Raw genomic sequence first — 26,324 nt, 5'->3', positions numbered from 1 at the left:
GACTGCAAGCGGCATTTATAAGTCATATTACATATTATTACATGGTAATGCCTCTGACTACTAAGCCACTTTACAACAATAAAAATACACAATAAAATTAAATTTATTGAAACAAAACAAAATGAAATAAAGTAATGGATACCCGATACATGTATAAATAACTAAATAGGGTTAGAGTTTAGGAACTCATCTACATCATAAAATGCCTTTTTTAATAGCCATGTATGAAGAGCTCTTTTAAATAGCTTAGCGTTATGAACATCTCTGATCTGTGGAGGGAGACTATTAAAGATTTTTACTGCCATATGTGTCTATTCCTTCCCTATTCACTTTAATACTCATTTGATCAGCAAAGATCGAGTTTATACCCCTCTAGTATTATAAGTATGGGTCAGTACTGAAGGCTGAATAATATTCTTTTTTACCATTATTGATACCTGTAGTAGGTATATATAGGGATGGTGTTGTAACAATTTTTTCATCAATAAAGGTTTGTCTATAGGATTGGATAGAGGCTAAATTAAACATTGTCCTAATAATTCTTTTTTGGATAAGGAATATCCTATCTAGAAGGGCTTTGTTTCCTCCCCAGAATGCAAGTCCATATGACATATTAGAGTAAAACAATCCATAGTAGGCTACTTTTAGTGTGTGAATGGATGCTGTTTTCTTCAATTGGTATAGAAGGTAGTTGCAAGATGATAGTTTGTTTGAAAGCTTATTTACAAGGTTAGTCCACTTCAAGTTAGTTTCTACAGTAATGCCCAAAAATTTTGTAGTTTCCCTGAATTCTGGTAAAAAGGAATTTCTAGAATTGTCCAAAGTGTGCTGTATGCCAGAGGTAAAGGGGACTACTACAGTTTTCTTTAGGTTCAGAGCCATTTTATTCATTTCAAACTATGAGGTGAGATCAGTTAGTGCCTCTTTAAGGATAGAGATATGGTTATTTTTATCTACTTTCAGGAGAACAGTGGAATCATCTGCAAATAGCATTGAAGAGTAACAGATACAATTGGGTAGATCATTTTATTATGTATGTTATGAAAAAGAATGGACCTAATATCGTTCCTTGGGGAACACCTTGTTTGATCTTGAGATGAAATAAAATAAAAACACCTTGACACAACAGTTTAAACACAGTTAATGGTGTTATTATTATGATTAAACAGTTCAGCAAAATTAAACTAAATAAATATAAACTATTTATCTTGTGTGTGGACAAGGCAAATACTACCTTGCCTCTATGGTCAGATGCCAATCTGACTATAGACAAATGAAAATGTTCACAGGAAAACCTGGCAATTGCACAAAATGATAAGGCAGATCAATCAGAGATACATTAAAGTCATATCTCTCACCTAAGAGTAATGAATTAATGACTGTTAAACACTCATCATTTCATTATTTTTACGATTAATTGAAGATGGGTGAACACAACCCATGAGAAAGGTATTTCAACCTCTCCCGAACACTGTGCACGTTGACTGCCTCTCCCTTGCATCCCCTAATACTAGGTGCGGCGGCAGCCATTGGTAGAAAGACGACATGTAGAAATTGGGTACATCTCCCCATGTCCGGATGATAGAGAGAGATCAGAGAGAGCAGAAATTAAATCGACATCACATTAATTTATGTTAATAACAATCACATTTTAACCAATAAATGGAAACATCACTATTAGGGAACAAGTGGGTGGTCCTCGCCAGCCTTTGTATTTACACTGATTGACAAAAAGCATTAGCTTACTCGATCTCTGAACCAGAAGTGGTTCTTGTTGGTTTTGCATCTTCCCATCGGACTGAAGATGTAAAGAATTTAACACGTATACCTGTTTTTCCCACTCTTATGGAAGAATTACACTAATATTTCCCACAGAGGAATTACATCATGAACCACCTATGGTGGTAAAGGTACTACTGCTCATCACAGAAGGACCCAAAATTTTCTGAAACCGCAATGAGGAACTTTTTAATAATAGGTAATTAATTTTAGATTTTTTGGAATTTCAATTTAGAGCCCTGGATTACAGAGGAATATTTTCAATTGTAGGTCACGAATTAACGCCTGCATTTGACAACACAGGTTAGAACTCCAAGATTGAACTTTTGAAAAAATGCAAATTATGTTTTATTCGTCTGTAAAATGTGAAAAATTACATTTTTTTTTTGCTCGTATTGAAACGCTATATCGGCTCAAGTTCCTTTAAAATAAAATGTTTGGAGTTGTGGCAACCCAATTGAGTATTTTCGAGATTTTGGGACAATTTTTAGAAAAAAATTATCCCTCAAACATCAATATTAATCTTGAAGCTGAGCTTCAAAATGTAATTTAAAAAAATGTGGAGGTGAAAAAAATCTACACAAAGTGTATCTTGGAAAAAAAATAATTTTGAAATGAAAACATCTGGACATCGAAAATTCCGAATCCCAGAAATTCAAGACAAAACATTCTGGAGACAATAGATCTGAAGATGAAAAATCTTGGAAACAACTCATCCGGAAACAGAAAATTCTGAAATGGAGAAAAATTGATACAAAAAGAACTATATGGAGGTAAATGCAAGAACAATGGATTGAAAAAAAAATGAAAACGAAAACATCTGGAGATCCAAGATCTGCAGATGAAAAATCTGGGCATGAAAAAATCTTGAGGCAATAAATCTGGAGATGGAAAAATTTTTGGACGATCTTGAGACGAAAAAATCTGATATTTTGAAGAAATTTGGATTTGAAAAGATCTAAATATGTACCATAATTGAAGAAGAAAAATCTGGTGACAAAAAATGTTTACAAAAAAGTATCTAAAACGAGAACATCTTAAAATGAAAAAATCTGGATAAGACACAGAAAAAGGGATGTGAAGAAATCTAGGCATCGAAAAACTTGCATCCCAAAAAAATTCCAAGATGAAACATTTTGGAAATGCAAAATCTTGGGGCAAAAAATCTGGAGATGAAAAAATCACCAGAAAATCTAGAGACAGAAAAATCACACATGGAAAAATTTTAATATGAAAATATTAGAAATAATCTGCACCTACCAAACATTCTAGATTCCAAAAAATAATTACAGGATGAAAAATTCTATAGAGACAAAAAATCTGGATACCTTGCTGAAAAATATTGAGATGAAAAAATTTAAAAACCAGAAAATCTGAATCTCAAAATATCTGATGTGAGATGAAAAACTTTAGGGTAAAGAAATCTGGATTCAAAAAGATCTGAAGATGAAAAAATCTCCAGAAAAAAATTGCAAAGAAAAACAATCGAGATGAAAAAACTGGATAAGCACAAAAAAAGTTGATCCATTGAAGAAAAAACTACACAACGAAAACTCTGAGGAAAAAATCTTGAGACCGAAAAATCACAAGATCATCTTGAGATGAAAAATATTACGTGGAAAAATTTGGGAGTGAAAAAATTCTTGAGAGAAAAAAAATCTAGAAATGAAAACACATTGAGACAAAAAGTTAAAAAGTTTAAAGACAGGGAAATCTCAGAACCTCTACACAAAAATATCTACATGAAAAAAAAAACAAATAACAATTACATGTGATGGAGAAAAAACTAAACATCGAAAAATCTGGGTTTCAAAAATCCAAGAACTGTGGAGAAAAATAATCTAAGAATAAAAAAACATTGAGACAAAAAATGTAAAGATAGACAAATCTCAAAATCTCTACACAAAAATCTCTAAAAAAATAACAATCCTGTGTGATGGAAAAAAACTGAACATCGAAAAATTTGGGTTCCAAAAAATCCAAGATGAAACGTTCTTTAGATCAAGAAATCTGGAGATGGAGAAATTTCAGAACAGAAAAATCTCCAGTCAGAAATATCTACAAAAAGAACAATCTCGAAGAGAAAAAATTTGAGCAACTGAATCATTAGGCAGAAAAATCTAGAAACAGAAAAATTTGCAAGAAAAGATACCAAAACAAATGATTACAAAGAAGTCCGGATACAAAAAAAATCTTAGGATGAAAAAAGCTAGAGACCAACCAAAAAAAATCCATGGGCAGAAAATCTTGGATATGGGAAAAATTGGACACCAATAATCAGAAAAATCTGGAGACTGATAATATTCAGACAAAAAAACCTGAACACAAAACTGAATAAGGTTGGAAAGTTTAAACATGAAGTAATCTGGATTACAAATATGAAAGAATCTAAACACAAAATAATCTGGACGTGAAAAAATAAATATAAAAAAATCTCGAACTGAGTAAAGAAAACAATAATATCTAAAGCTCGTATCGCCCATTCCACTTTATAAAAATATAAGCCCAGTAAATGAGATACGTTATTGCGTGAAAAAATTATGCACAACACACCCCCGTATAATTTTTACTTCAAACATTTTAATCAGACGGCTTATTTCATCGTGCAAGAAACACCAAAAAATACACTATACTGGTATACATAGTACCTATAGCTTTATGAATAACAAATTTCAATTCGTCCCAAGTTTTCCTTCTCGTTCTTTCTCTTTCCCTCTCTCGTCTTTTCGCATCCTTAATTAGGAATGTTGCCAGCGCAAATTATCCGTTTAATTCAATGTTTCTCAGAATTTGAATTTTAAATTGTGCCAACTGGGCTCGGCGCTCGAAGGTTCGAATAATTTTGAAATATTTTAATCGACGACAGCGTTACAGCTACTGCTCGTTGTAAATACATCATTGATGAATTTCTGACGCCCTCGATATACATATATATTTCTCCAACGCATCTTACTGTTTCCTCGGGGTCTCTTTTGTTTCCTTCCTGTCCCCATCTTCGAGATAAATATCGTAAAAAGGATAGGAAATTAACATTTTATTAGCTCGATTTTGTGCGAAACGAAACGAGAATGGAATTTTTAGTCGAATTTTCCGCATTTGATAAATATTGAGATTTACTCGTACGTGTTTAGATTTTTTTGGGCAATTTTTTCAAAATTATATTAGTTCGAAAAATCATCGTTCATCGAAGCTCTACCTACCTACTAATTTATATTTTTAATGCTTACTGCCCTCTTGTACGATGAGTATTTTCTGTACAAACTATGCACATTACACTCAGCGTGCAAATCAAGTACACACAGCGAAAAATCGCCTTATAAGTGAAGTCATAATCATAACTCGGTGTGTTTAATGATTTAATGACTGTGTGTTAAAACGGCAGAGCTGTATGGTATTTTGCAATTGGTGTATACTTGTATATTGTATAGCAACTACGTTGAATTGTGTAATTTTACACGATATAGGGCTTTCTTTCTCTCTCTCACGCTTAAACGCCATTAAATGACGGCGACGTGGCGCGGCATCAACAGCGACAAGGGCGAGGTTGAGGGCAAAACGCAATCAAAAACTTGGTACGAGCTATATGAAAAGTAATTCATTGTGAAGCGCGCGAAATACTATAATATCGTAGTTGAAGAATAAAATCGTTTTCATATATTCGTAAATTACGTAACGATTAACGCATGAATACGATGCAGTTATTTTGGATAGATATTTATTGAAATTATGTGTAGTAGGTACCATTGAAGCTTAACCTCGTACGACCTTTTCAACCGCATATACAACCTTTAACAAAATAAACCCCTCAAAATGTATATGGTAGGTACCTATGTGTCTCGTGAATGGCTTTGATCAAAAGGCTTTCGTCAAAAAGACCTTCGTATTTTGGAACAAAAGCTTTTCACTATGGAAAAACAGATTTGATTTACAAAATGATTTCAACTGTGATAAAGCTTTTCAAAAATTCGAAAATGTTGCATAAAAACGCATCACATTCTTCCATTTATTGTAGTTGTTTCAAAAATCAGCCACTCGAATGGATTTTTGGCAAATTTTCGAAAACCAAAAATTATACTTAGGTAAGTATCGCTAATTTTTATAGAAATGGGAATTTTCTTAACCCCACCCGCTCGATATTTCGATCAAAATAGGCAGTCTCTTGAAAATTTACTGTTCATTTTATTTCTACGATGCTCATCAACATTAAATTTAAGCCAATCACCTCTAGTAGGATTTTTTAACTGTGTTTAAAATTTGTGAGGAAAAAGAGAACAAACATTTGAAAATGAACAATTGGCCTTTTTTTTTTTTTTGGAACTCCATCGGATTTATGAAATGACTAGATGATGTGTTTTTGAAATTAGCAATTGGAGAGTGAACTGGGGGGAAATGTTTGGTAGGATTTTGGAAATCCAAAGAGGGACTTTTAAAAAAATGAGTATTTTATTTGGCAAAACAGACAATAAGCATGTTCATCTGACGAAAGTTTCATTGACTTTTTTTTTTCATACAAAAAATAATTTGAGAGCAGGTGTCAAGATATAAAAAAAAAGTTACAATTTGGCAAGAAAAAAGAGGGAGAGAGAATTTGAAAATAGGTAGGTACTTTGAATTTTAAACACAACTTTGCCAACTGTCTCGATTCGTCTGTTTCGAAGATACAACAATGCGAATCTCAACGAGACAAATAATGTTGAATACCATACCTCTACCCTACCTTTACAGAATTCTTGACACAATTTACACCAGAAGTTCTTTTTTTCATGTCAACAAGAAGACAAGAACCTTTGCAATGCTGCATGCTTACTTTTAGGTACTTTAAATTAATTTTACTTGTAGGTAGGTATCTCGTTTTCCATCCGCCTGCTTGAAAGAATACCCATGAATGAAGCCTCGAATATATGTATGTACGTTTCAGCTTATTTTTTCCATGTGTCCAATAAAATCTACAAGGCTCGTTTATTCGAAATGATATGCTTAGGTATTTTAATAAGCATATTCTGTTGTCATTGCCATTGTGTGAGTAAATAGGAAAAAATATGGTACCTATGTGGGTTTGGTTTTTGATTAGTCAAGTACCCATTTTATCATCGACTTGGTGTATTAAATTTTACTTATGAAACATAATCGGAGCAAAAGAATGCAACAGCGGAAATCGATGACGATCAGAAGAATGATCGCGTGATTATAAAAATACCTACTTAACTTTTATTTGTTTCAATAAATTTTGAACTTCATTACTTTTTTTCCACTTGGCCATTTATGGCACATTGGCACTTATTATTAATATAGTCTGATAAAAAGTAAAGGCATCCCAATTGACAGAAAAATTTTCAACTCATACAAGCTAAATCAAAAGAGTTTGAAAAAATACACCATTCAAAATTTCACGAGCCAAAGTGCATTTTCAATTTTTTGTCAATTCTTTTAAAAATCTTAAATTTTGTCCAAAAATGTTGAAAAATTAAAATTTTTCGAAATTTATCCACAAAGCTGAAAGGCATGTACTTTATTTGAGATTCCCCCGCCCTACCATTGATTGAAAACGATTTTAAAACATATTTTATCTACCGATTCTGAAGTTTTTTGCAAATTTTTTTAAAATTGAAAGTTCTACAAAATTTCACCCCAAAAAATAAAAAATTAGAGGTTGATTTTAAGTCTTTTTTTTTTGTTGAAAAACTGACGCATCAAAAGTGCACTTTCTCTCTCTCTCTATCACCCATCAAATGTGTCGATCGTTAGAAAATCAGTATTGCCAAGCTAAAAGTTTCCCAGGGCACAAGACCAAGTCGTTCAATAACGTTTTTTTGGAATTTTGAGTAGGTACGTAATTTTTTTGAAAAGTTTGAAACCTCAAAAAATAGGTATTCCCCCCCCCCTCAAACAATACCTATGTATTGGAATAGAACCTCAAAATGTGATAAACTTGAAAAATATAACCAGAAACAACATTTTCAGAGCCAGCAATAAAGTGAATCCATGCCGAATAACCTAATCAGTTTTCCTCTCCTTTTCTTTCTCCTCTTCCTCTCCTTAGAAAAATAATTTTAAAATCATGAATTTTTTGGTCGAGTTTTCCAACATTTTTTTTGAAGAATTGAATTTCTACCAATTTTTAAGAAAAATATGAAAATTTGTTCACAACTTTTGCGAGATTATTGCTCAAAAATAAAATTAAGTTTCGAAAAATGTTACGTTCCTACCAAATATGAAACTTTCGGATTTTCATTTTTTCACTTTTTTGTGATGAAAGAAAACTCGTGTCAAAAATATAAATTTCAATGCTCCAATGAAAACTTGATTAAAAATGCAGATGCTTGGGTGATTTTTCACATCAGAGCCAAGTCTCTTAATCGTAGGCTATACATTTATGTTCAATCAACTGATCTTTCAAGAAATAGATACCTGCACGTTCTTGAAAAATAATTTTAAAAAGACGTTGTCACAAAATTGTTGAAAATTCCCAAATTTTTCCAATCAATTCTTTTTTTTATTGTTAGTTTCTGGATTTAAAAATAAAATCCTACCTAGGTATTCATTTTTTCAAAAATGGACAAAGGTAACAATTTCTTAGTGAGCATTGAAAGTTTTACATGCCTATCTATGTACCTATGGATATTAATTCATTTTATCAAAAGCTCTTCTTCCATTGCAGAGGCCACCAAAAAATTTGGCGCCAGAAATAATTGCCCCTTTGAGCCTTTTGTTTTTGGTTCTCGACAGCTCTGGATTTTCTCATTAGTAACTGATGCAATTTTAAAAGTTTTTATGAAAATCAACCCCTTGTAGAGCCCTCAATTTTTCGATTGGGCTGCTGAAATTATTTCTGAGGTAGGTACATACCTCATGGTATTCTGTGCTTTTGTAGAAAAAAATAAGAGAAATGAATAACTGAGTGAACAAGACATTACCTAGAGAGTCTTTTCCCAGTCGTTCATAATCGGAAATTAGAATCGTTAAAGATCGATCAATTTAGGTCACTTTGAACTTACCAATCCCAAAAATCCAATCATTTGGAATAAAAACAATCGAGGAAAAAAACAAGCATCAAGCACTCTGCCAACCGAAACGAGAACATGTTTGGATATTTTCCCAGCTCCAGTAAACAAAAAAAAAATAGGTACAATTTTTATTGCATATTTGTAAATTTCGTCCGCTCATTCCATATGACAATTGATCCATGCAGCCGTCTTCTCCCGTCATTCGTGATTTCTAGGCACATGGCATTAAAGTCAAGCCACTTTATTATTTTATACAAAACTAAACGAGTATTGTGATTGATCGATCGATGTATCGTATTATCCGCGTGTGATGTCGTTCTTTCACATTTTCCGTAACAATGATGCTCTGGCTCGTGATATTACTCGGTATTCAATCATGTTCGAGTATCGTAATACGTATAAATCCTATAGTAATCGTGAAATATGTACGAAATGACACCTCAGGAGATTTTTCCAGATTTACAACTGGTCCAGATCCCAATGCACCTCCAGGAGTAACCAAGTACTCAGTCAAATATCTCGATATTAACAGCAGTACAGGAAAATTCCTCGTTAATAAACGTTACGGATCTAATTTATTTTGGTGGTTTTTCCCAAGCGAACGAAATTCGAGCTCGGATCCTGTAATAGTTTGGCTACAAGGACAACCCAACACGTCCTGTTTACACGGATTATTCGATGAGCATGGTCCTTATGCCATCGATCCACTCAGCAAGGCAATCGTGAAAAGGGAACATCGCTGGACTAAGGAATTCAACGTGTTGTATTTGGATTTATGCACCAGTTGCGGATACAGTTATTCTGGTCACCCGAAAGGATACTCTTTAAGCTTAGAAGCTGTAGCCAAAAATCTCGTAAGAGCTTTACACATGTTCTTCTCCACGTATCGAAATTTAGTCAAAAATGATCTGTATCTGAGTGGAGAATCAATGAGTGGCCAGTACATGTTCGTCGTCGCTCACGGTATTCATAATTCCAATCCTATGACACCTGTACAGCTCAACTTCAAAGGATTACTTATCGGTAATGGTTTCATGGACTCTAGGCAACTTGCCGAATACCGAGAGAATCTATTCCGAATAGGAATACTTCCTTTAAAAGTATACGACGACATGTACACCAAATTACCATCCATCGAATCGAGTATCTTGACTGGTGACTATAATCGAGCCATATCGCTATGGAATAAACATTACTACTCCGCTATCAGAGAAGCTGGTTACAATAGTATGTACGATGTACGTGATACAAACGCATTTTGGAACAGCCTCGTCCCTCAGGTGGCCACTTCTAAGCAAATACGACAACTTCTTCAAGTTGGCAATCGAACTTTCAACGTTCCTCATAACTGCGCGTACTTCATAGGCGAAGTTTTCAAACCGACGATCTCGATCTTGGCAGAGGTCTTGAATCAATACAAGGTAATTTTATACTCGAGTAATTATAACTGCTTATTTATTTATCGTTCTAATGACCTTGAACAATTGACGCATACCTATAGCCTGGAAACCTTCATTCTTTGCCTATGCACTTGGCAGTATAATGTCATCATAAAATACATTAAAAATCGAGATGATTGTACATTTTGCATAATTCTAAAACAACCAACTCAAGGTGATTTATTTTTCATCAACCTTGGCTATAAAAAAATTTACAACTCAGAATTTGTTCAAATTTGAATTAAAACACGCCATTCTCACTCGAAATAAAATTCACCCCCTGTTAGAAAATTTCCATCTACATTTATATAAGTTATCTATATACTCGCAAGCTGCACGCGAAAAAGGGTGTTAAAATTATACTAAAATTTCATCCTACAGTATCGTGTCGTAAAAACATTCGAAATCGTAAAAGCCGCCTATTTTTGGCCTTTTTCGGCGTCTTTGCGAATAGTTTCAAACAATAATGACCGTTAAACGCCGGCATTTGATTGACTTTTTATGAAAAAAAAAAAGAATTACTCGCGAAAACGATTAACCCGCTTTTTTCCCCCATTTTACCATTTGTACGTTTATTTGATACGAACGTGTTTTTGGTTTGATTATATGTCGCATTTAAAGTGTACTCAAAAACGTGGCCTGTGGTTTTTCAGAAAATTAAGCGGTTTTCACACGAAGGGAAATGTACCTCAAACTGTATTGGTTGATGGATGAATACAGATGGGGGAGGGATATGAGGAAAATATTTTGGAAAAATTGAAAAGAATCGACGAGTCAAGTTTTAAAACCTTGCAAACCTGATCAAAATTTCGCAATTGAAAAGTAAAGGGGCAAAGTACGAAAAATTGGACGAAAAGAAGGCCCATGAGAATTTTATTAATAGACAGGTGAAACAAAAAGATAACAGACAAGTTTGAATTATAAAACATCAATTGTGATCAAAAAGTAGGAGAATGAAAAAAATACCTAGGTATAAATATTCGAATTATGACTTATTCCAATGCATAAAATTTCCATTATATCATACAAATCATTATCTAGGAGATAAAGTTCTCCCTTAATTTTATTTTTTTCGTCAGGCTCTTGGTTTTTATCAAAAATTGATACTCGTATTTCATGATGAAAAGTAATTGAATAAAAATCAATTCCTTCATGACGAACAATCGATCTAATGTAAATGGAACATTTCTACTTCGTCATCTCAAAATATCTCAAAAATGAAACGTCCTAAATTTAACGCTTTAACAATCCTGTGTCTTTGCAGTTCTCTTTTTTTCTTTTTTTTTAAATTTTTGTGACACTTAAAAATTTTTACTGATCTAATTTTTTCATCAAAAATCAAAAAAAAAATTCATCAAAAAAAACTAAAAACTTTACGAAAAGGGCAAAGAGAAACAAACATTAAGGATTGTTTTTTCAAAGAGATTTTCAGTCAAAAATCACAAAATTGTTTTCATTGAAAGATTTTCTCAAAAAAAAGATAGGTTCCTAACTACCTACCTAGATACAATAATTGAAAAATGTTTACAAATTCTGTTTCCACCCTCCAATCCAATTCCCATCTATCAACTCTTCTCCAACACTCTAACGCTATCTCTAAACTACACCAGGAATCACAACGAGAAGCTTCGTTTCAGTTTTAAGAGTTTATCGCCCTCTTTACAACGCGTGTCTCGTTACCTATTTCAACTCCTAAAAAGAGATCTGTGAACAACTACAAATAGAGCAAACAGCACAAACACAGTGAAAAATCTCCAACAAAGAGAGATCATTTTACTTAATAGGTAAAGCTACCATTTTTTCAAAAAAAAAAGAAAAAGGTAGGTACATACCTAGATATTTATGATGGTATCAAGCAAGAAATTTAAAACTGTGGACAAACAAATTAAATCACTCGCAAACGGCGATATTTGAGAAGACGAGAAGATACCTGCGAAGGTTAATGCTTTTAATTAAAGACCACAAGTAAAATTCCAGCATCTTTGATGTTACAAATTCAACTACTTGAAATTTAATTTGAACAACCTTAAAGATACCACTTTGCAAAGCTGAAATCATGGCCATTAAATAAAGGTATCGATTTCTGTTTCAGGTGCTCTTCTACACTGGTCAGTTTGATATGCTTGTGCCTTACATACATACAGCAAATTTTTTGGATTATTTGGGATGGAAAGGCGTTACTGGATTTTATTCATCCAGACACAATGCTTGGATGATGAATGGGACCTTGGTCGGGTATTGGAAAACATATCGCAGTTTGACTCATGTTTTAATTCGAAATGCAGGACATATGGTTGGTGCTTCACAGCCGGAATATTTATTCGAGATGGTGAAGAGGTTTGTTAATGATGATGGTAGTGACCCTAAACGTTTTAAAAGAGCAGATAAGGATGTGTGAACTTGAATTTATATTCTAAAAAATCATGCTGTAAAATAATAAGTGTAAATAGACTGACATTGTTTTATTTGTAAGTATTTTTTACGAGCCATTTTTAGTAAGCTGATTTCAAAGTTTGAAAATGAAAAATACTTATCTTATCATTTTTTATATTATATGTACTTACCAAATTTCAACCTAAATTATGAATAGTCACTACCTTCTCACTTTTGCAGTCATTGAAACCCATGTACCAAAATTTTTTAGTTGCATAATTAGGTACCTTACCTTGTAAGGAAAAGCAAGGTTGTTATGCACACAGCACCTGCTTTATTTTTCCATGCCTATCACCTTTTTCTAGGTTAACAAAACATTACATTTCGTCACAAGCCTATTTATTTAGTGAATTTGTTTCCATATGGTGAAAGCTTACCTAATAGAAAAGGGGGGATACTTTACAAAATTTTCATTTATAAATAAAAAAGAACTCTGGCAAATCATCCATTCAGTGTTTATCTCTCTTTAGAGGAACATTGAGTGAAAATGGAAGTGTTGTGGGTGTCGTTAATAATAAGCATGTTGTGTTCGCGTAGCAGTGCGATTAATATGAAAAAAGATAATAATTCGATTATTGGTGACTTTTACTTGCTAGACAAAGAAATGCAGCTGGAAATTTGCAATATAATCAAAGAATCTAACACGAGTGCACAGTTGACTTCACAGGATCAAGTTCAAATAAAGCGAGACTTCTGTGACCATTTGGAATCTCTTAATAGACCAGAAGTAGAACAGAACCTATTGCTGATGGATGATGAAAGGTCATCAACATCTATCAGTGTCCGTCAGGAACCTGCACCTGAATCCACAACACCTTCATCTTCAATTACAGAAATTCTACCAATAGATACTACTTTACCTGATCAATCAAACTCGGATCAAGAATGTTCTTCAGCTTTGTGCACCACAATGGAAAATGATATCCCGCCTTCTAAAGTGGCAAGTCCTACAACTGATCTAGAGAATGTCAGTTTTCTAGATGAAAACATCACATCATCATCTATGTTCTTTCTTGAGGCACAAACCACAGAATTGATTGCATCATCAGCAACAGAACTAAGCATGATATCTTCAAATTGGACAGACCAAAGTTCAACTGAACTGCCATCAGTTTTGAATACAAAAGGATTCATTATGAATTCAAATACTCCCATGGGACCTGATCTTAATTATGGTGATCTGGAATTAAATGCATTGGATTCCTTAGAGACATCTGGGATAGATGGAAGTAATGATGGAAATGAAGGCACTGAAGTAGTAAGTCCTAACTTTGGCAGTGATTATGACATTATGTCTCCTATAATGGCAACCAAAGTCATTTTCAATCGTCCCTGTGTAAAATGCTCATTTAGAAAAAATGATGAGACCACTCAGAATTCAAGCTCTTCTCTCATCAGCGTGCCTCATTCACAGATTCAAATGATTGACGAATTTTCATCAGAATTCCAGTCTAACTCTGATTCTGTTGGAAAAAATAATCTGACATTGGATGAAACTATTCTTGGGATGAATTACACAATCACAGATATAAATCATCTTAATGACACAATCAAAGATGGAAATCATCTTACATCTCTTGAAAATAACTTCCGGGTGAATGATACAATTAAAGCTAAAGAAACAATCAGAGGTTTCCTTCAAGAAATTCATGTACTTCCTCCAAACATAAAGGATGCCTTCCCAAAATCCAGCACTTCAGCAACATATTCCAAGAGTAAACCCTCGTCCAGTTACAAGCCACTTCAACTAACACCCAGTCCTTCTTTATCCAGTGAACTTGAATCACTTCATGATTTTGCCTTAAGAGGATCCAACACATCTGAAAGTTCTGAAATCACCTACAACACACCATCTTCAATTACTAATGATTTCTCACTTGGTTCAGCATTTCCTACTGTCAAATCCTCACGCCAGTATTTCTTGAGATCATCTGTAACCACAACATATGACCCACTCAGTGTCACCAAATCCCAGATCCATGTCTGTGGATCACCTAAATCACATTCATACCCATCCATACATAGCACTACCTACCCAAATTCCTCAACAAGACCATCTTGTAACCCTCTCAAATTAATTGTTGATCCAAAACTGCCAAGAGCCAGTCGCCGTCGCACAAAGATCCTTTCATCTTTAGGAAATCTTCACAGCTATGCAGGGTTTTTCAAGACTGATCAGCGAAATAATGTGAGATTGTTCTTCTGGTTCTTTTGCAATCGTAAATGGAAGAATATCCCTTTGATTGTTTGGCTTCAAGGAGAACCAGGTCATAGTTCTCTGCACGGATTATTCCAAGAACATGGACCGTATTACCTAGAACATACAATGGAGGGTGTCAATATGAAGTTGAGACAATTTTCATGGACCAAAGAGTACAGTGTGTTGTATTTAGATCATTGCGTTGGATGTGGTTTCAGCTCAGCTAATGAAAATTCAGCTTCTACACATAGCTATGTCAACATAGCCAACAACATTTATGAAGCATTATCCCAGTTCTTCAGAATATGGTATGAGATGCTACCCAATGATTTATATTTGGCTGGATCTTACGCTGGTGCCAAGTTTATACCTGTGATTGCTCATACTATCCATACCAGAAATGAAATTGGTTTCTGCACTAGACGAATGAATCTCAAGGGTTTAATAATTGGTGGGCCTTATATGGATTCTACTACAATGGTTAATTACAAGTAAAGTGAAATTTTAATCAATAAAATATCTGACATGTCTCAATTTTGAAGTGATTAATTACCCACTTGCATTTTTTCCACAGTGATTTTCTTCTAGCAAATGGCATCATTGATGAAGTAAACCACAAAAATATGATACCAAACCAGTACCATGCCCAAGAACTTATACGAGCTGGCAAATACCGTGATGCCATTGACTTTTTGAATTTTCATGTGTATTGTCTTATTTCTGAAGCTGGATATGAAATCTACAAAGACGTGAGGTTCTTGAGGGACGATCCATATAGTGATATGCAAAATGTAGTAAGATCTGCACAATTTAAGAAGATGATTTGCCTCGATAAAATGAATTTTGAAATAAAGTCTGATGTGCTAACCGAAGAAATTATGCCTCCAATGGATAACCTACTCATACCTGGATTATTATCTCACTACAAAGTAAATACCTATTCACTCATCCTACATACTTATACATAAATGTTGCTTCCTCAAGCTTGAAAAAAATTAATCAATAATCCTGTATCTCATTTATTTGTGTCCAGATACTGTATTACAATGGTCAGTTTGATTTGATGGCACCCTACATGCTGACATCAAAGGCATTATCCGAATTGGAATGGGAGTCGGTTGATGAATTTTTCATGACTGGAATGGTGAAGTGGTGTCCCACAAAAGACAGAAATTCGTGCCCAAAAGGATATTATAGAAATTATCAAAATTTAACTCATGTAATGGTAAGAAATGCAGGACATTCTGTGGGAGCAACGAATTCGGAAGATTTATTCTATTTATTGAAGTGGTTCGTTGAAGGTAAATTTCAAAGATACGGTGATAACGATGATGAGTGGCATGAAAACTTGTAGCTTAACACACAGATATTGAGTTTTTTTTTTTTTTTTTTTTTTTTTTTTTTTTTTTTTTTTTGAATCAGTGTACAGGATATTATAAATTGATCATCAAATTATGTTAAGAAATTTGCATTTAATGAACTATAATTTTGTTTTTCATGTTTTGTGTAGTTGGTAGTTTTAGTAAAAAATGTCTTCCATTTTGTACATTTTTATTACCTATTGTTGATACTTGTATATCTGCAAAAACTTGAATTTATTAATGAACTAATGAAATTAAGTTAAGCAAGGTTGAATTAAGGATACAACTTCACAAAATTTGACCACCTATACAGCTCAAACTGACGAGAGAGGTGTTTCAACCAACAACAAAAATTTTTGAACTGAATCTGAAAAGCATGCAAAAATACATCACCAGCCAAAATTTCAGGTGCTGGAATGCATTTTTAGATTTTTGGTGAATTCTTAAAAATCAAATTTGTAACGAAAATGTAAAAAAATGAAAATTTTCATTTATTCTTGGTGCATAATTTGGATTGTAAAAAAATCGCCAAAAATTAAAAAAAAAATCCCTTTAGTACCTACAAGAAATTTTGGCAGATGGTGCATTCTTGCATGCTCTTCCGATTAGTTCCGTCTGATTTTAAACATTGTCTACTGATTGGTTTTCTTCAACTTTTTGATTGCAGAAGCAGCAGCAGACCTATTCAAAACATTTTTTGTAATGCCCTACAACTGATGCAAGATTTTGAATTTTCCATTTTTTTTATGTTACCAAAATTTCAACTGATTTCCAAAATATTCCACCGGTTTCTGAAATAATATATTTCCCATTATTGATGCGTTAATCATTTTAGAACGTAATATCTTCGAAGCACGAATTCGCCCAAAAATAGGCGATTCGCGCATTTTCTACTGGTCAGTAGAATCCTAAAAGTTGTCTTAGATTTTGACGGTAATGGCTCCTATCGACTCAGAATCTGAAATACCTATCATCCTTAGGTCCTTTTTGAGGACTCATATCGCTCCTATAGGAGCACCTTTACAGTTGAAATTTTAAAAAAATGAAATTTCAGCTTTTTAACGGTAAGTTAGTGAAATTCAGTGCGAATAATGTAATTTGTAAAAAATTTCCTGGTGCATACCCGACTACTCAACCCTGCAAAAAAGTGTCTTCAATTGATCAACTTGGCTCGTGTGGGGATTTTTTGCGAAAGCAAAATTTTTCTGCCGATCGAATAACTTCTTTGTTGGGCCAAAATTCATATTTCGCGGCCTAAATCATGTTTTCAAAGCATTATGATCGAGATTGATTTTAATAGGTAATTTTTAAACGTAGATAACTGATATTTTTTGGCACATCAGGTATGTAATACCTGATTATCCAATTTCAATTTACTTTCTGAAGCATTTGAATTTCCACATCTATCAAAAATTTGAAATAAATCATTTTGAAAAGTTGAAAAAACAATTAGGAGGGTACATATTAACAGATAGATATAGGTAGGTACATACGTACTTACTTAACTAGGTATACTCTTCCAGCCTGCATCTGTGTAGACTGTAGAATCATTTTTAAAATTAAAAAATGAATGCACTCTCAAGGCAGAGGGTGAAAAGAGGTAATAATTACAAAGCTGGGGTACTATAGCGAAATCGCGATATTGCAATCACCCCACTTCACCATCTATAATATGAACTCATGATGAACACTGATCAGTGTCATCACCCTTATTCAATGCCATTGACTGGAGCAGAAGAAATGCTTCGAGGAAATTTCACAAGCTATACGCGAAATGAAAAATGAAGGAACACCCGAGGTTTACTACACTCACCTAATCGTACATCGTAATTACCTACCTATACGTTTAAATTTGGCTGCATTCTATACCTGTTCAGATGAGTCTATAAGGAAATAAATTAAAAAATATATAGGTTCATTATAAACTGCACAGAATTGCATTGGGTATATAATTAAAAAAACAATTTTAATGGTTTATTTTGCCTGCAAGTATACAAAAGAATAGTTCTGTTTTCCGCACATTTTCTGTCGAGATCATATGGTACACTTAATAATAAGCTAAAAAGGTGTTAGAAAATAAGCGGATCTGATGTGTTTTTAAGTGAAATTTATAAGTAAAATCGCATCATGTTGATTCCTGCTTTATTGTTGAATTTAGCCGTCGTTACGATGTTTCTTACTACGATTTCATACAGTGGATTAATAATATGGCGTGGTAAGATTTACGTGATAGTAATTTTTCTATTATTGTTTATTTAGAACTCTGATTATCGAACAGTTAAACTCAACTTGCATCTGTAGGCAAATATGTAGGTGCGGTATACTTTTTTCCAAGTTTCACGTCGATTATTTAATGCTATGGGTGATTTATTTTATTTTTACGACCCAAACGCCAATTTGTAAAATTTGAAACAAATCTCGTATCTTTGACCAAAAAAAATCACCCAGAGCTCCGGTTGATACTATCGGTCGCTGTGTAAATTTTGAAAAATCAATGATCCATCGTGCAAACTGCAATTTTTGTTAAATTCTACATATAGTTGCCCGATCACCCAATGAATATTTTTGCTATCGCAACGCCGAGTTTATTAACAGTTCAATATTCTGACAGGCTCAATTGTTTGAATGAAAAACTGGATTTTAAAATATGTGTTTACATTTTCGTATGTTTGTAGAGAGTAAAGATTCTCATAATACAATCACAGACCGTCCCACAACTAAACCGACACGGCCAACAATGAGTACTCCAACACGGCCAGGGCCTACAATAAGTCCTCCGACACGGCCAGGGCCTACAATAAGTCCTCCGACACGGCCAGGGCCTACAACAAGTCCTCCGACACGGCCAGGGCCTACAATAAGTCCTCCACCTCCAGGTCCTACAACGAATCCTCCGACACGGCCAGGTCCTACGCCACCACCAGGACCTACAATAAGTCCTCCGCCTCCAACACCGCCACCAAACTCTACAACACTGTTTCCTACGCCGTCGTCGCCAAAACCAGGACCAGAAAATGTATGTGAAACTGAAGCCTGCAAATATGCTGGTAAGTAAAGCACCTTGTACCTAGTACTTACCTACCATACTTACTTAATTGCTTCTATAATGATTTAATTGGTCAATTTTCCGTATTTATCTTCAGATTCAGTATTGAATCGAAAAGTCAGAAGAGCGTTGATGCCCTGCAATGATTTTTACTATTTCGCATGTGGCAAAATGGAATCAACTGAAAGCGATAAATTAGAAGCTGATACAGTATTGACGAAAGCAATCATTGAAGAAAAATACCATGATATTCTCAGAAAACCCGAAACAGCAGAGGACATTGAACCAGTGAAGTTGGCGAAACAAATGTATAGGAAATGCAATGGAAATAGTAAGAGATTGGGCCAAGTACCCAATGATAATTGTTTCATGCTTATTCGCATATTTTCGTCGTAGGCATTCCTTTATACTTCGAGGAAACTGATTATATTAGTAGGTACATATCTTACTGTGGGTGACATGTAAACTTACCCTAGGATATGAAACGAACTGTAGCTCGGACCGCCATGAATTAAGCACTCACAAGTACACCCAGCTATAAGTACCTACTACCTACATATCTCTGTCATTTATGAGAAGAAGATAAAATGTTACTTTTTACCTTTCAAAATGGTTGAGAAATTTAATTACCTACCTACTAACTTGGCATCCTGCAGGAAATGTAACTTTATACAAAAAAAAAAGAAGTACCTTTTCTTCTCTTTTTGCATTCGAGTGTACCTAAATCTCAGACTTGAAAAAAAAATCAAAATCGTCAATTTTGCAAGAAATTGCTTGAAATTTCGTTTACCTTCTGAAGAAGAATCCTCAAACTGATTGCCACCGTTTTCCAGTAGATCTGGAGCCTTCAGCAAAAGTCAACTTTTCTCCAGCAATATCATATCGCTCACAATACAGCTGGGTAATTCAATCCACTCGACGTTAATTGTTTTGATGCTGTGAAAGTGTGCCAATGTGCATGCATGACTAGGATGTCGAAATAGTTCGGCCAAATATAAAATCAGTTGATCACATTCTCCAATTTTTCAACTTCAGTAGTTGACAATTTGGCTCTAAGGCCTGGATGACATGCTCTTTCAGTAAGTCAAATTTCAATGAGTTGACGAGTTGCACCTAAAGGTTTCCTTTGTCATTAATTTCTTAAATTCTTTGAATAGCGCCCATGTAATTGAAAATACATAGACAAAGGGTGGTGATAGTTTCTTTGCTGAAAATCAAGTTTCCTACAAGCTGTACCTTTTTTGCCCCTGGGTTCCCCAGTCCTCAACCTGCTGGCAGTGTGGGGCAAGTTTATTAGAGGAATATTACATCATAATTTTTTACACGTTGGTTTTTAAAATCAGATGCACACAAAAATAATAATAAACTGAACCTTAAGCAAATAAACATTAGAACTAACACTAAATAAAACTTAGAACTAAATGCATATCTTATTATGTAGTTATACTACACATCTTACAAAATATAGTAATTCTATAGTTAAATATATATACGCCCTACCAATACTCACCTTTCCAGAACTTCAGGAGAATCGTTGGGGCGGGCACTTCTACCCTCTTGGTCCAGGGAAGTGCCCCAGCCTTGGAGGCTTCTTCACCCCTAGTGATATTATTTTTTAGTTACTCAAGTACCTACCTTAAAATTTGCATCGACGATTTAAACGTAAACTTGAACAATCTACATTTAGGTGTCCTTGTTCCAACACTTGGGTAATCATATTGTAATGTTTGAAACTATATTTGACAGATTCCGCTGACACCGATCAATTGGGGAAAATGATTTTAACAATGAGAGGTCTTCACGAGTCAGCAGATAGTGGTTCCTTACTAAAAAGTTTTTATGATATAGCGCTTAAACATGGATATCTTCCGAGATCTTTGTTTATAATCGATGCGGCTACAAACAACGAATCTCAAACAATTTTACTTGTAAGCATCTAGTCCTACCTCTTTATAGCGGGTCTCATAAGAATTTAGTCAGTATTGTACCCAATGTAAAATAGATACCTAGCGCATATTCTTTTTCAATCAATTAAATTCAGATCTACAAAATACTTAAAGTTTCATTTGGTGTAGATAAGAAACCCATCACCTCCGAGCGGTTTCTACGTGTGGCCATTGGATAATACATCATTACGCGCAGACACCGAAGAATTAGGAAACGTAGTGAAAAAAGGAGAATTTGCATTTCTATATGAAGATGTCAACGGATCCATATCTGAAGAAAAAAAGATTGCAGAAGTCCGTAATACCTACCTATACTCACTCACAATGGATAATCATTTTCAATTTCTTAACGGATTTTCATTCATCAGGCTTACAGTGGATATAAACCGGATTTCCGTGAATTTATGTTTACAGCATTAGCATCTGAAATAGGCCCTCCACTAGGTTCTACGTTGGCAGATATAATTCATAAAATGCTTGCTCCATTTATTTTTCCTTCGGATTTAAAAGTCAGGGTGGAATGTATCGGATGCTTGCATTACGTATGGGCAATGAACTTTGAAAATAATAAAACGTGAGTTTAAACGCTTGTAATGCGATGGAGAGATTAATTATTCACAAATTAGGTTTTTTGCTATTGTGGTTTGGTTTACAGATTACTTCTGAGGCACTTGATACGGCACGCGTTGGCAGATAATATATTGGATACTCCAGAAAAGGGGGTTGAAGAATGGTTTAAAGAACAAGCTGGAAGTCCTGAACTCATTGAGTATTTCAAGAATAAGTTTTGTGCTTCAAAAATAGTCAGGTGATTCGTGTAAATATGTATCTGTAAAGCCCCTGCTCCAAGAAACTAAAATTATCTGCACCTTTCAAGTTCAATAGTGCTGCCTATATTTCTTCCCATGTCCGGTATCTACCTTATAGTTATTTCAATCTCTCTAAATTTGAAACAGTCAAATTTCACTGCTTAACAGTACGATCTGATGACATTTTGCCTTCCTAAAAGCAGTAGTTTTTGATTGGATTTTCAGTAAATAATTTACTGCTTATCACTCAAATGTGAATTATTTACTGAATGAATCAGTCGAAAATGAAGAATTTACTGTATCGATCAGTCAAAAACTACTGTGGTCTGCTGTAAAAATTTCAAATAACTGATTTTAGCAGTACTTTTTTCACTGTTTATCCCAGTCACGACATGTTGCCTTTTTTACAGTGAAATTTGACTGTTTCAGATTCAAAGAGTAGTCTGTGAAATGTCGAAAAGATTTCGCTGATTGATTTTATTTATTCTACCTAGGTACAGGTATCTAAAAAAATTTACATGCTGGTCAAATTTTCATTCAAGACTGTTTTCTTTTTCAACTAAGGAGGGAACATCTCATGGGATTTGAATGGGACCGCAACTTTTGGGAAAAGAACGGTGTTGAACTCCCAATAGCCAAAATTTCCACATCCCTAATGGATTTTTAGATTTTTGGCGAATTTCTAAAAATTCAAAACTGACTATTTCGGCGATTAACGTTTTTTTTTTGTTTTTTTGTTGTTTTTTTTTAAATGTACCTAACTACCTATACATATTTAGATTAGGTAACTCTCTGGAACCGGAGTTCATTATTTCTTGCCATTTTAGAACCTCCAGCGCGATTTTCAATTCCTCCTGGAAACATTGAAACTTATTTGTGCAGCTAGAAATCGAGAACAAAATGTGTGGCATCCACATGAAAATAGGCACAAATGTGAATAAATCCTGTAAACAGCTTCCCAAATTAATTTCCACACTAGTCAAGTTTTTGGCGATTTTTCTAAATTCTCAGAAATGGCAATAATGGCCACAAAATGGACACCACTGCATTCCAAAATATTTCCCGAGCTAGGTACCGGAATTATATTATTTTTTGAGTAAGGGGTAGAGTGAAAAAAAACACAATTTTTTTCGTAAATGTCCTCTCTTTGAAAACCAATTGTTATCTCTCCGCAAGACGCACCTACAATGCTAAAACAATTTCGTGGTGACTTTCAACTCAAAATGAAGGTCTCCGCTGAATTTGATCAAAATTCTTCAACATTCTTTTTTGCGATCCACACTAAACAACTCGACTATTTTTATATACCTTATAACTGTCGTTATTTCTGAAACGTTTTCATTTTATTTCAGCTTATTCAAAAAAGCAATGGATTATGAATACATTAGGAACTATGTCGATCCAAGAAAGAAGGATCTTATAGCAAAAATAATCGACCAGTCAAAAACTTCACTGAAAACTCTCGTAAAGGAAGCAAAACATTTGGATGAGTCGGCAAAGTAAGTAATCTGCGACTAAAAGATTACATTTTATTTTATAGCAGAGACTAGGTATGGCCTTACCATAGAAATAGGCACATTTGTACAAGCAAGATTCACAAAGTATGATTAATTTTAGGGATACATACTTCAGAACCATAGATTCCTTAAAATATTACACACCTCTGGACAGAGCCATTACTGACAGTGCTGATGACATAATAAACTTCTATATTGGCGTAAGTACATATAGGTATTAAGTTATCTTGCTATCGCATGAATGGTTCACGCCGCTATTAATTTACATTATTGGATCGGTTTCTTGAAGATTTTAGACCTGCTATTGATAAATTTGATTTTCACCCTACAGTTCTATGTAGATCCAGTGTCTTACGGCGTGTCATTGAAAAATGTTAAAAGACTGGCGATCGGAGGCACTACCATCCGATTATTCAAACCCCACGCTATACCAATACAGGCATACAAGTTTATGTTTGGAGAGAAATATATGCACTATGATGCAGATCTAAATTCTGTTTGTAAGTTGTTTCATTGATATTGCATGTCAAAATATGAGCACTTAGGTACATATTTTCATTTAGATACCTTTGTAAAAGATGCCTATATCTAATCTAACGTCAGCCGATGTTTGAGATGCTGCTGACTGTGTGAAGATATTGTACAGAAAAGCATAGGTAACTTATTATGTAATTTATCTATAAGTAAGTACAATCACATTTCTTTTTTACAGACTTGTCAGTCGCTGCTTTACAAGATATTTTTTTATCGATGGACAGATCAGAGTTTTTGAATTTTGGAGGATTTGGATCGATAATCGGACATGCATTATCTCAATCGGTTGATAGTAAGGTAGGTAGGTATACGTAGCTAATTGCTGAACTAGGTACTTTGTTTCAAGTAGCGCGTCATTTCATTTAGAGTAGGTACTTGTCTAAATTAAGATGGGTATAATGCTTAATAACGTATTGCTTGGTTGATTCTGTCACAGGGTAGCAAACAGGCAGAGCAAATGAGTCTCATACAATCAGTTTATTTGGGTATTCCTATGGACACGGATAAGAATGGAGATAATGCAACTGAATGTTTCGTAAACTCATTAAAGAAACATGGCAATCTGGTAAATTATTTACATACATAATACTTAACGTTGATATACCCACCCATGAACCCTTATATGTAAATGGCACCACATCATAAATTTGATTACTTTACTACCTATGGTTCACTTTAACTTTAACAGACGGCCGATGAAATTAATCAATTGAATAAAAAGAAGCAAAAAGCAATCGTATACGAAAGTGATGGTGTTCAAATCGCATATCATGCGTACATGAACGTTCGGGCCGACTTGAAAGATCATCAAGACCAAGTTTTGCCTTCGTTTGTAAATTACAGCGATGGTGCCATGTTTTTTTTGAGTTATGCAAGTATGGCATGCTCTACGGATGCACTACTAACCAACGAAAAAGACAACATTCGAGCTTATGGTAAAGTAAACGTAGTGGCCAAAACTAGCGTGGATTTTGATCGAGAATTTGGATGTGAAGTCCTTCAGAACGAGAAATGTAATCTTTGGTTAGAAGGGAGTTCAAAAAAGGATAAATTAAATGAAATTCACGACCTTTTTATGCGATAAAAGCTGATTCTGTGATAAGAAATGCCATACCTACTTATTTCCTCGATTAATAGCCAGCTGATACTAAGAAAACTCGTAGATTAAAAAAGCTTCTGTGATGAAAAATGCTGTAAGTACTAATTTCCTCTCGATTAACGGCCAGCTGATGACTACTAAGACATATTTATTTGATTTGGTTTTATGTTAATCACAACCGCCATTGTGAAATATGGATTACCTATACGTATACTTAGGTAGATGTTCCGCTGGTGTTTTCAATGTTCGATCTGTGTTCCTGTTTACTTAGTTTGCAATGTTGAAACTGAATGGTTATTTTGTGTTATTTTTTAAAATGTGTTTTTCACTCTTCTTTACGTGTTTTTTCGTCTTCTTTGAATAAACTGTTTTCGAGTAGGTATATGTTGTATGTTATAATTTCATCGTTTGATATACTTGGAGGGATGAAACTCAGTTTTTCTAAAATGTTCCTAATGCCCAAATTTGAAACATTTGACAATTTCTGCCGTATAATCTCTTGGAATAACTTTTTGAGAAGGACAGAAAAACGTGTTTTTTCAAAATGCCTGCCTATGTGTATGAACAAAATTAAATGAGATTTGAATTTTATTGAATTTCAAGATGAATTGAATGTGTGAGGTACTTCTTGTTACCTATGTGATGCTATATAAGACTTCAAGAGCCAGGGGCGATGAAAACCCAATTGGAATTTTGAGAGCATCTTGACTTGGAGAGGTAAACTGCAGTCCGACCAATTGACAAGAAGTACTTCAAGAATCGAATCTGACAAGCATTTTAGCATTCAGAAAATTTTCAGTTTGGTTATTATAGATATGGATCTAGAATGCGAATTTTCTTATAAAAACTCAGACATATTGTTACGGAATATTCAGCGTCAATTAATTCAGTATCCTTAAAGTAGGTATTTGTGGAAAGGAGAGGTCTGAATGAAAGGGTGATATGCCTATTAAGTAATAATTTAATCTCTGAAATTTTCAAAAAACTGAAATGTATTTTTGATAGGTAGGTAAGGCGCGTGTAGTTTTCACCTTTTTCGCACATTTTTAATTTAAGCCTTTGTGGAGGTTTCTACACCCTATAGTTTTCAAATGGCAATCCTCCAAAAAAAAAGTGGTCCATAATAGGTGCTTCTACCCTTAGTTTTTAGCACTTAA

General features: G+C 34.2%; 3 protein-coding genes across 3 annotated transcripts; all 3 read left to right on the top strand.

Annotated features, from left to right (window-relative positions):
* Nucleotides 1-8,939: 8,939 nt before the first annotated feature.
* Nucleotides 8,940-12,717, top strand: LOC135842677 (venom serine carboxypeptidase-like). Its single transcript, XM_065360246.1, has 2 exons — nucleotides 8,940-10,204; nucleotides 12,315-12,717. Exons 1-2 carry the CDS (start codon nucleotides 9,122-9,124, stop codon nucleotides 12,618-12,620), a joined length of 1,389 nt encoding a protein of 462 aa, XP_065216318.1. The 5' UTR covers nucleotides 8,940-9,121; the 3' UTR covers nucleotides 12,621-12,717.
* Nucleotides 12,718-12,758: 41 nt separating this feature from the next.
* On the top strand, nucleotides 12,759-16,276 carry LOC135842675 (uncharacterized). Its single transcript, XM_065360244.1, has 3 exons — nucleotides 12,759-15,346; nucleotides 15,430-15,784; nucleotides 15,889-16,276. The coding sequence occupies exons 1-3, from the start codon at nucleotides 13,143-13,145 to the stop codon at nucleotides 16,207-16,209; spliced, it is 2,880 nt and encodes a 959-aa protein (XP_065216316.1). The 5' UTR covers nucleotides 12,759-13,142; the 3' UTR covers nucleotides 16,210-16,276.
* Nucleotides 16,277-18,176: 1,900 nt separating this feature from the next.
* Nucleotides 18,177-25,549, top strand: LOC135842676 (neprilysin-11-like). The gene is made up of 13 exons (XM_065360245.1): nucleotides 18,177-18,431; nucleotides 18,892-19,263; nucleotides 19,360-19,593; nucleotides 21,009-21,190; nucleotides 21,338-21,502; nucleotides 21,577-21,782; nucleotides 21,864-22,016; nucleotides 23,370-23,516; nucleotides 23,635-23,734; nucleotides 23,866-24,034; nucleotides 24,247-24,365; nucleotides 24,505-24,633; nucleotides 24,757-25,549. The coding sequence occupies exons 1-13, from the start codon at nucleotides 18,344-18,346 to the stop codon at nucleotides 25,150-25,152; spliced, it is 2,460 nt and encodes an 819-aa protein (XP_065216317.1). The 5' UTR covers nucleotides 18,177-18,343; the 3' UTR covers nucleotides 25,153-25,549.
* The last annotated feature ends 775 nt before the right edge of the window (nucleotides 25,550-26,324 follow it).

This window comes from Planococcus citri, chromosome 4 (genome assembly GCF_950023065.1).
Source record: "Planococcus citri chromosome 4, ihPlaCitr1.1, whole genome shotgun sequence".
Lineage (NCBI taxonomy): Eukaryota > Metazoa > Arthropoda > Insecta > Hemiptera > Pseudococcidae > Planococcus > Planococcus citri.
This window is presented reverse-complemented; position numbering and strand designations above follow the sequence as displayed.

Bases quoted from the DNA above. Each gene is read 5' to 3' on its own strand.
- LOC135842677 (XM_065360246.1), top strand. From the start codon at position 9,122: ATGATGCTCTGGCTCGTGATATTACTCGGTATTCAATCATGTTCGAGT. The intron at 10,205-12,314 runs GTAATTTTATAC...TTTCTGTTTCAG, and splicing joins AGGTCTTGAATCAATACAAG to GTGCTCTTCTACACTGGTCA.
- LOC135842675 (XM_065360244.1), top strand. From the start codon at position 13,143: ATGGAAGTGTTGTGGGTGTCGTTAATAATAAGCATGTTGTGTTCGCGT. The intron at 15,347-15,429 runs GTAAAGTGAAAT...TTTTTTCCACAG, and splicing joins ACTACAATGGTTAATTACAA to TGATTTTCTTCTAGCAAATG. The intron at 15,785-15,888 runs GTAAATACCTAT...ATTTGTGTCCAG, and splicing joins GATTATTATCTCACTACAAA to ATACTGTATTACAATGGTCA.
- LOC135842676 (XM_065360245.1), top strand. From the start codon at position 18,344: ATGTTGATTCCTGCTTTATTGTTGAATTTAGCCGTCGTTACGATGTTT. The intron at 19,594-21,008 runs GTAAGAGATTGG...TATATTTGACAG, and splicing joins TAGGAAATGCAATGGAAATA to ATTCCGCTGACACCGATCAA. The intron at 21,191-21,337 runs GTAAGCATCTAG...CATTTGGTGTAG, and splicing joins AATCTCAAACAATTTTACTT to ATAAGAAACCCATCACCTCC.